General features: G+C 41.8%; 1 protein-coding gene across 2 annotated transcripts in view; it reads left to right on the top strand.

The window, feature by feature from the left end:
• Nucleotides 1-5,072: 5,072 nt before the first annotated feature.
• Nucleotides 5,073-10,669, top strand: part of efna5b (ephrin-A5b) — an 85,255-nt gene continuing 79,658 nt past the window's right edge. For both annotated transcript variants that reach the window (XM_028414655.1, XM_028414654.1), the window contains exon 1: nucleotides 5,073-6,234. In XM_028414655.1, coding sequence (XP_028270456.1) covers nucleotides 6,110-6,234 — 125 coding nt within the window. In that variant the 5' untranslated portion in view covers nucleotides 5,073-6,109. The remainder of the gene's footprint in view (nucleotides 6,235-10,669) is intronic.

Raw genomic sequence — 10,669 nt, 5'->3', positions numbered from 1 at the left:
CAATAATGTGACCTTTCTCCAGGAAGTCCACCAGCAGCACTTCCTGTGTACATTTAAAAAAATGTAGACCATCACCCCACATGAGGACCCTCACAGATTTGGTTCTCCTGGGAGCAGTATTGTGTAATTCATTTGTCTATCAAGTGTATGAACTTTTGTGTGTGGTGATGGTGACTGGCCTTCCAGGGCAAAGGTCATCTTCCAGGGTCTCTCTCTGCTATATTTGAATTCAGCAGCCCACTTCTTCACCAGGCTGTAAGAAGAAGCACTGTTCTATAGGGTTTCCAACATGCCCTACTTGAGTGATAATAAGCCTATAAGACTGAGGTATTGGGCGACTGCACAAAGGCTGATGTTACCACTCAGGTTACTGACCTCTTCTTTCTGCATAATGACTTGTAGAGTAGATTAGCCATGCAACAGAAGGTGTTGAATTTATTTTATTCTAACTTAGGCCAAAGACTTATCAATCACACAAAAACGAGAAATGCAGAAACAGCAAGTCAGACCATGTCCACAGGTAACTAAATCTTTCTACCTCGCATGACCCTTCCGGTTTAAAAAAGAAATCCTAGGCTTATAATCCTCAATGAAACCACAAGGTGCTGTTTTGACACCTTGGCTTTTGTAAAGATTAAACACGCATGATATATGTGTTGATTACTTTCAACTTGCTTATTTTGTTACCTTTGGACAGAGCCTGGCCTTAGCTGTTTCCTCTGTTTCCAATCATTGTGCCAAGCTAAGCTTACTGACAGCTGCTGGCAGTGCAGCTTCATATCTACTGATTGAACTTCTCATCTGACACTTGGAAAGAACACGAGAAATCATTCTTTCCCACAATTCATTTAACATAAAATCTAACTTCTTATCCTCATATCAGCATCACTTTAACGTTTCATGTACACATTTGAACTTTGTCCAAATGGAGAGTCACTGTTTGTTGTTTCAGCACGTCTGTCTTTGACTCCAGTGACCGCAGTTGGTGTTCTCTCCCCTCCAAGCAGTGTTGGTTTCTTTAAACCATGACCTAAACCTTATCCAGTGTAAACAAATATTAACACCAGAAAGGGTGGATCAGGACACTCATATCTTAACAGACACATAGCTCTGTGTGGTTCTTTTGTCCACAGTCTTACTCAAAGAATTAGGAACATTTTCTGCCCTTCTGCAGACATCTGCTCTGTGTAAGCATGCACACCTCAAACTTTCTTCACTTTAGTCTTTTTCTTGCACCTGCACAAACACAGACAGTCAATTGCTTCTGTATTGTGGGTTTTCTGCTTACCCTTTATGAATAGAGGGACCTTGGCTGTCCCTGTTGAAAAGCTGATTCCTCAGTGAATAGGAAGCCCTTGTCCTTACATCGTTCTGTCTGCTGTGCTGATTGTGTACTAATGGCAACATCAGTCCCCCCATCTGGTGTCCATCATTTGGATTCAGGGCAGGGCCCGTCCCAGCAGATACATCCGATTAGTCCATCTCATCGATTTGTGCTGCCTCGTCATGACTTAGTCAACCCAAGGTGTCTCTTCTATGACATGCTGTCTCCTTGTGATTTGGTTTGCCAACACCCTAAGTGCATTGAGTGTGACAATAAAATCTTTAATCTAATATGCATCCTAAAGAGGGAGATGGAGGGGGGGGGGGTGGGTAATGTTCTCAATGAGCCCAGATGTAATGAGAAAGGTTTGTGTCAAGTTTATTAGGAGACAGAGCTTATTTCAGCTGGGTTGTCAGTAGCTCTTTGTGGAATCTACTTTCTTGTGGATAAAGGAGAATTGTGATTATTATCTTCTGAAAATAGACATGATTTAATTGTTTTATTATCTATCTTTGTGAAATCCTATTTTCTCCTCATGTGTTACCCAACCTAATCTGTGTTTACAGTTGGAGACATACGATAGTGTGAATGGGGTTATAGGGCACAATGCATGCACGGTGCTCTCAGTAATTCTAACTGACAAGGATCCCATTGCTTTTGCTTGTGAGAGTGCATCATATTTATGGATGCGTGAGTTGTATATCAATGAGATTTGGAGCTACACTGTCTGAATAGATCATTACACAGATCTCCAGTACAACTGCTTGATCTACTGTATCCCAATACTGCTGCTCTGTATTGCTATATAACATTAGGGAAGTGGCCTATCTTGTAATGTAAAGTATTGTAAGGGGAAATTTCTTTGATAAGAGAGGATGATTCTAAAGGTGTCTTGAGAGCATATATATAATGTTTCCTGTTTTATGGTTGATGATATGAAAAAGCCAGCTAATATACCAGAAAGCTGCCACTTTCTGTAGCCATTCAGCAGTTTATGTTCATATCTCTTTTGATGTTAGGGTGTCTCATAAATGAATAGTAGACTTTATAACTAATGGAGGATGCAATGGCTCTCGATTCAGAGAAGGTGATTAGATTGTACACAGTTTTAATTAATGCTTTGCCAAACTGTTTTTTTAACTACTGTCACACACCTCTAATTGACAGATGCTTTCAAGAGGACTTGTTCAAAGGATCGCTTTTCATGTCTGTAATTGCTTGTTGGCGTACCTGACCTGACATAATGACACCAGACATCCAAAGCTACAATCTCACTCCTTTTTAATGAGTCTTTGTCAGGATGTTGTAATTGTCCTGATGGTGAAAGAACAGAAAAAAAGGCATGAACCACACACCCAGCTAGTCAGTGAGGCATTCTGTCAGCCTTCCCATCTCACCCTGCTGTGACCCTGGCTGTGAGAGCGTACAGATTACAGCGTATAAGAGGAGAAAAATCTCGGGCTTGAAGCCAGACACTTGTCATTTCGACCAGAATGACTTCTATATATCAAAGTAAAGCTCTTGATGAAACCAGTTATCCTTTATCAAAAAAGCATCATCATGACTGAAATTGAATCCGACAATAAAGTCTCAACATTTAATAGTTTTCAGTGGGAATGACAAGACACTGCAGCAAAATGTAGAATAAATAAATGTACTTTATTTATGAGAGAAAATAATATGCAGACACAGAAGACGGAGAAACACTCCAAATTTTCATCGCTCTCAATCTAATTACTGGTAGTGCATCGTGGTATTGTTTTCCTCCTTACTAATCAATCACATGCCTTGAAGATGGCTTGAACTCTTTTTTAAAGAGTTCAAGCCATCTTAGCCGGGGCATGAGGATGGAGGTGAGGGAGAAAATGGACCTGCATGAGAAGTAATCAACGCAGCTCACTATGATAGTGACAGCAGGTTAACAAGGGGATGGGGAGTAAATGCTCTGTTTCTATGCCTGAGAAAATGAAAGCAGCTGGAGGTGCTGTGCGCACTAGTCAGTCAAACATGCTTGTTATGGAGTTTTTTTTAGTGTGCATGTGAGCATGCGTGTGTGTGTGTATGTGTGTTAAGAGAGAAAGAGAGAGGACGCAGCAGGAGAAGAATGCAGTCATGGCTATAAAGTGGGTGTGAAAACCATGTCCACTGACCTCCAGGCTGACCTCCCCACCCTCCTCTCCTGCTGCTGGATGACAGTATCCTCTCCTTCTGTGTGGCACAAAAAAAAAAAGATTGAGGTAAAAATAACAAGTTTACGTGTGTGCTTGTAGCACAAATGTCCTTCCCTGGTTGTGTGAATGTGTGCTGATAGCTGGAACGGCTCTGAGTTTACATGAGTCAGGGAGAACAGGTCAAGAGGATTATCTTAAAATATTAGCTGCCCTCTTCCCCTTTTCTCCCTCCTCCCATCTTCCTTCTTTCCTCTCCCCTCCTGTTTTTCATGAAGCCACACAGCACCTGTTGCACTCTCACACAGTCGGGCTTCTGGACATTAAATGCATCTGATTTTCTTGACTTTACAAGGATAAACATTTTGATAAAATAATTTTGTTTGAACAATGTGTTGTTTACAGATTGGCTGACAGATATGTTACAGAAAAGTAAGCAAAAATAAATATAAAATAACAAGCAAGTAATAAATTAGCATCACTTACCTCTTATTTTTGTGCTTTTTTCAATGTCACATGCATTCTATGACTTTTTTACATTCATATTTTAACTCCCACTAATGTGAATGTGCCTCTCCTCACATGCAAATAAACTTTCTTCATGTCAACTTCAGAATAAGGAGTTTAATAATTGCGCCACCTATATCATATATCCTGTATTATATAATTCACCCAATATCTATACTCCAGGCAATTCATGTCCTTTCATTTGAGGTTTCCTATATGAATTCTGGACTGCTTTTTTTTTAAACTTTCATAAATCATTCTTGTGAACATTTGTCTGATTAAATCGACGACAGACGCGGTTTGGTTCTCCTTGCGCACTCGAATTTGAGTTAATCCCTAAACTGAGTCAGCTCCTCGCCACTGCGGGGCGTCTGGGCGCTGGAGCTGCGCCTTGAACCCCCACCCCCCTCCACTCATTCAGTCCCACTCCCCGCAACAGGCTGTTACATCCACAGCGAGCCTGCATGGCCATCATCTCTCAGCATTACGCACACACACACACACACACAGAGGACTGTGAAGCATCACCACCCTCCGTCTCTCTGTCCTACTAAACCCGTAGAAAGGATCTGACCTTTTGGAGATTTAATATGAGGAGAGCAGGCTATACATAAAAAAAATCAAAAAGGAAAAATAACTAAACGTAGACAGCTTTAATTAATAGGCGGTTAGATATTTTTATTTCATTTCTAAAAATACTTATCTCGTGTTACCTCAATAAAGGCTTCCTCTTGTTATTACAAAAAAGGCGAATTTAAATTGAGAGACTGAGAAAGAGTAACTGGATCTTGTGGTCTTTGGTCCGCTGCGTCCGTTTGCATGTAATTAAATAGCGCAGAGCGCACTTATCGGTCGGATCTGAGAGTGGAGTATCTAAAAGCTGTCCCTGTCCTGTGCACCTCTTTCCCCTGTCCCCTTCCAGCTCTACCTTTCGGTAATTGAATTAACTGGTTTTTACGTGGGGGGGAGGGGTTTGGCATTGTTCGAGTGACGCCCATTCAAATAATTTCAAACCAATGGGACTATCCCCCGCTCCGCCGTAACCAAACCCACTCTCTCAGTCGGCGACTGGAGCTGCCTGCCTCTGCCCTCACCTTCCTGCGTGTCCCGGCGTTTCAAACCTAAACACAAGAAGAAAAAAAAAGAGGAAGACAACACAGCACGCACATGGGAGAACGCTGCGTTTTTTTCATCCTTGCACGTCGCACGATGGCTCATATATGAGGAGGACACTTTGGAATGCGGACATAAACAAGCGTCTCCACGGAGAGAAGCGCATGAGAAAACACAACGCTGTCTGTCCTCTCCGACACCGAGAAGGACTCCTCCCCACCTCGGCCGTGACACCTCCGGTAAACCGCTGAGGAAAGGATAACAGTCTTTTTTTTATTGACGCTGGAAAGGAAAGACCGTGTCTGACGCTGCCATCCATGTACCAGTGACTGAATTGACTGTATGGCTTTAAAAAGTTGCCAGGAAAACATGGACATCTGACGTGCGACTCAGAGCGTCATTGGACACATTGAGCCCCCCTCTCTTTTTTTTGTCTCCATCACATCTTGGGCTGACTAATCCCCTGCGCTTTGGGTTTGGAGTAAGAATAAGTGTTGAGCAGTTGTCATTTGCCCTGACACTGGCTGCATCCATAGCTTCCCTGCAGAAGGGGAACACTAGGCTGTCACACCACAGAAGAACACTGCCTGTTGTGCTGCGCATCTGTGGCTGTGTGCTGATCTCACTGTTTGTGCACAGGAGGGAGAGATATTTTATCTTCCCACCAACGGATTTGTCAGAGCTGACACCCTGCACGAAATAAAGCTCATGAGTCAACCGGACCCTCGCCCTGCATCACAAGAGTGACGCGTTGGTTTTGTAACTTCACATTTCCTCCAACCTGAACAAGTGTCACCTCAAGTCTCAGTTCCGCTTTGCGTTTTATATGCTGTGCGGATTTTTTTTGTAAAAATAATTTGTCTAATACAAAACCGCGGCAGGGAACACGCGGACACACGTGAATGAGACTCATCACCTGTCCCGGTTGATGAGCCCGTACAACTCGACTGACTGACCCACACTGAAGAGGAATACGTACTGAACTTTTGCTGTAGTGATGCTGCAAGTGGAAATGGTTCTGTTCGTCTGCCTGGTGCTGTTGATGTGTGTATTTAGCCAGGAGCCCAGCTCCAAAGTGGTGGCCGAACGATACGCCGTCTTCTGGAACCGGACCAACACCAAGTAAGTGGCCTCGCACCGGGCAGGTTTTTTCCGCGGAGAGTCGGTGATGTTCCGCCTCCTTTGCTTGGACCACGTCGGTGTTTATTGTCCGCAGTGAGGGCTCATTGCCAGTAGCACAGGTACAAGCTTCAGCTGAGAATTACAAAAAAAGGAAATCCGGAATGTGTTTTATGTGAGAATACGTGGCTGCGTAAAAGTAGATTAAAAGCGAGCGTAATGAGGCCTGGACGTAACCTTCAGTCTGGTGTTGCCTGCCGCTCTCCTTTTGTCCAGATAATGAAATTCAAAGTTACTCTGGGTTTTTTTTTCAGTTGCAGGTAGATAGATTTAGAAAAGGCTGTGCATCCTGGATCACTATGTTGTTTAGTTGTCTCTGGTGGACTAAAGCTGGATATTTACACGACTTGTGTGGATCCATGAACTGCGAGTAGTCTGACCGAGGCTTAACTCCACAAACTGTTCCAGTCATCACAAATCTATACACAGGGTGTTTAAATGAATGCATTTTATTTATTTCCTCGCTTTAGATCAAGTGGCTTCATCAGGCAAACTTAAAGGCCAAACACCTTAGACTAGAGTAGAGATCCGTTCTCCTCTTACTCTGGATTTTGTTCATGTAAAGAAACCTGCCACACTGAATGCAGCCAGTGAGAGCGTAATGTGTCAGTCAATATGACAGAGCTGCTGCAATTCAGTTTCCATAATGTAATTTTTCCAAAAGTACTTTAAGGAGCGCTTCATGAATATTACAGGGACAGCAGGCAGAAGATTTTCATAAAATGACAAACCGACTTTGGATTTACTTTGGAGACATGCAGCAGGCTTAAGTGGAACATAATGCTCCTTTAACTTGTTTTCTTATTTTAAGTATCACTTTTTTAATCATCTGCTTTCACCAGAAGATTGAACTTTTTTTTGACTTTTTTATTATTAATTTTGGTGAAGTTCATGTGTTTTCCAGTCAATATAAAAACATTTTTTTTCCTTTTTAAGTTTTGCAGCATTGTAAAATATTAATTCCACTTCAGCACAGTATCACAGGAATAAAACGTCCAGTTCAATTAGTGAGCCCATCTCCAAGCTTCTATAGAAGAAATAACAGTTTTATTAAAAAAATATTTGAATGCAATTAAATTTGATTTAGTCAAACTGAGAAAGGAAAAAGTGAGCCTATCTAGAAACTTTATAAAACTTTGTGCTGCTTTCTTATAACACAGGAAAAAATATATATATATATATATATATTTCCTGTGTTTCAGGTGTTACACAGAAATGTGCATGTTATTTTTCCCTTTCATTTTCACTTTGGAGACACACAGCCCTGATCTAATGTGTCAAACAGATATTCAGATGAAATGTTGTCATAAGTTAAAGGAAATAAATGAGTGGATTTTCACTTTTATGTTATTTAAAGTTCAACATGATAAGACTCAACAACAAAACTCTACGAGTGACGAGGTGAAGGTTTAATGCATCAGGGAACCTCAGTAAAAGTTGGAATAAAAGTTGTTCCACACTTCTCTCTGCTCAGGCAGCCACCAGTCAAACTCAGTGTACATTGTACACGTTTGTGGAGACAGCATTTCCCACTAAAAGTCCCTCATGGAGTTACAGTGTACAGCGTTGTCCCGAGCTTATTAAGTCTGAGCGCTGCTGGTGGAGTTTACAGAGATCTTTCATTCAACTGCCAATGGCACTTAGTATTTGTTGAATAAAAACCCCTTTGCTTAACCTCCAAGAGCGCAAAGCCATTAATAGCACACGGTGAATTTGTTGCACAACTATTTACATTCAGTTTGAAGTTTGAGAAAACATGATTTATTGCTTGAAACAATTAGTGGTCAGAGGTACAAACGGAGGGCTGACTGTGAGCTCTCTCTCCTGAAGTCGGGGCCGGTCCAGCGGGTGTGTAGATCCCCGGCCTGATATACCATAGACCATGACTGCTGTGGTCTTGGTCGCTATACTCCGGCTAACCCTGGCTGTTTATTTATGGAGCGCTCTCTTCAACAGAGGCAAACACAATTTTGAGTTAAATCTTGATCTCTACTGTTGATAGACATACTTTTATTAGACTGCACATTTCTTTTTCCAAAAAAAAAGAAAGAAGTTTTGACTTGACTGGCCGCTGAGTTAACTTGATATCTTCCAGATGTGCTGACAAGTTTTCTCATTTTGAGCGAAGGGAAAAAGTGTAGTTTGAAAATCTAAGTAAATTTACTGTTAATCTGAGATCCGACAGTGAAACAGAGCAAAAAAAAAAAAAAGATCATGGTGATCAACTAGCTTGCATTTCTTGTTTTTTTTCTTTTTTTCTTGTAAAATCAGAGAAATAGAGAGTTCCCCCATAGCCTTGTGTGTTTCTGAAGCTCTTGCTTGCCCGAGGAAAGGAAACAGGTTTTCAGAGAGGCTGTAGTGCTAACACCAGTCACTCTGTTCTACTTACTCTAAATAGAGTTTGTTTGACTCTCACCCCTGCAGGGCTGAGGCAGGAAGCCAGAAAGGTAACTTAACAGCACAGAGGATACAGAGAAAGGCAGAGACAGCAAACTTGTCTTATTGATGACTCAGTTAATAAATATCGTGTCTCTTCCCTTGTATGTTACAGTAGAGAGCTCGGGTGGTGCTTTAATGTAACTTCTCGGTGTCTGCTCTTTGTTCTGAGGCTTTCACAGTCGCACCGAAAGTGCGTCTGCTTGTATGAGCGGACGCCCATGCACACAAAACAGGCACATCTGAACCAAAGACACATGCTATCTTATGATAGCAGTAAAATTAGAGCAGTTATTTGTCAGAAATATTGACAGCAGGCACCTTAAAGGGTCATTCCGGTGATTTCCACCTCTCTCTTTGCATTCTTTGTTGTCGACCACAGTCATTCAGACTGTGTTTACAGAAAAAGCCATTTTCCGCTATCCTTTTTTTGTGCCGTACGAAGCTCCAGCTACTCCAAGCTTAATATTCCATGATGCTAAAGCTGTAGTTTGGTTTTTGTCATAAATTCAGTTTAGGTTTTTAATTTCTTGAACCCAATTTGGGTGTTTCACATCAGCGTGTGCAATATGTCATGCTCTGCTTGTTTCTTAATCACCTGAAATATACTAGAAATGTACTACTCCTACATGGAAATCAAGCAATTTTGCTTTGTGCTTCTAACCATCTAAATATGTGGCATGTTAAGCTTAAAACTAAAAATAGGTAAAATAGTTAAAAATTGTGACTATTTGGAGATGGTTTGATCTAGATGTAGACAAAATTGGATGAATGAGCTGCTATTGTTTCAGCCACTGGTAGACAAAACACTGTAGACACTGTCAGTGATATTGGATGAATGGGGACTCTCATACAGGGACATTTTGTGTTTGAACTGGAACTTTTTGTCCACATGCTTTATTATTTTTTTTTCTATTTTTTTGTAACCAGTTGTCCAAATTTGTAAAAACATTGCACATTAGAGTTTTATTAGTACTGGTTGTGCCACACTTGCTTGTGTTGTTGGCGGTTTTCTGTAGAGCTGTGTTCTCGCTGTTTTGTTGGCATCATTCCACCGTTGTGTTTCACAGCCGCAGCATGAGACCAAAAACTTGCTAACTGCTTTATTATTCCAAGTAACAGCTCTTTCTTCTGTTTTAGTCCTCACTCCAGACTTCCTTTTTTATGTTTTTTTTCATTTTGTCCATCAAAAACTTATTTTGAAATCCAGTTTAGGAAAGTGTAATCTTGAAGTTTTGTGTGTCCTGGGAGAGTTGAGTCGGTTTGAAATAACATTTCTCTCTGTGGATTCCGTCCTCTGCTATCTCACCGACCGTCTTTGCTCGTGAGCATTTATTCTAATAAGGGGACAGACACTGGCTCTAATGATGTCTCAGCTGTAATGCCGAAGAGACGGCCCTTGCCTTCCACTCTCCCCCCTCTCTGCCCTTTCTTCTTCCCCATATCCCTCCCAGCCTTTCTCCCGTGCTGCCTCTCGGCTCCCTGCCTCTCTTTATTTCTCTCTCCCTCCTTCCCTTCCTCCCTCTCTTTCTCTCCCCACCCCCCCTCTCTGTCGCTTCTTGCCAGGCACAGAAAATGAATGAATACAATTAGATATTTTTGGAGTCCCTCCACGGTTGATGGTAGAGAAAGACGCTCAGAGGTCAGGCACATTCAGAGAGGAGCTCAGGGAGAGGTCACACACACACACTCACACACACATGCACACGGCGAGGAATAACGAAGCAGAAAGTTAGCCTGTGAATGACAAACTAGTAACAAGAACTCTCCTTGAAGTGGAAAGGTGTTATTAACATAAACAGTTTGATGCGGTTGTGGTCATGCAAATTGGTTAAGGTGATTTGTGTTTTGCTGCATAATTTGTAGCTCAACAAACTCTTTCTTCTAATATGCTGCCTTGTGTTGTTCCGATGAACTGTAACTGGAGGTCCGTGTACGTGGA

This window comes from Parambassis ranga, chromosome 9 (genome assembly GCF_900634625.1).
Source record: "Parambassis ranga chromosome 9, fParRan2.1, whole genome shotgun sequence".
In the NCBI taxonomy this organism is placed as follows: domain Eukaryota; kingdom Metazoa; phylum Chordata; class Actinopteri; family Ambassidae; genus Parambassis; species Parambassis ranga.
This window is presented reverse-complemented; position numbering and strand designations above follow the sequence as displayed.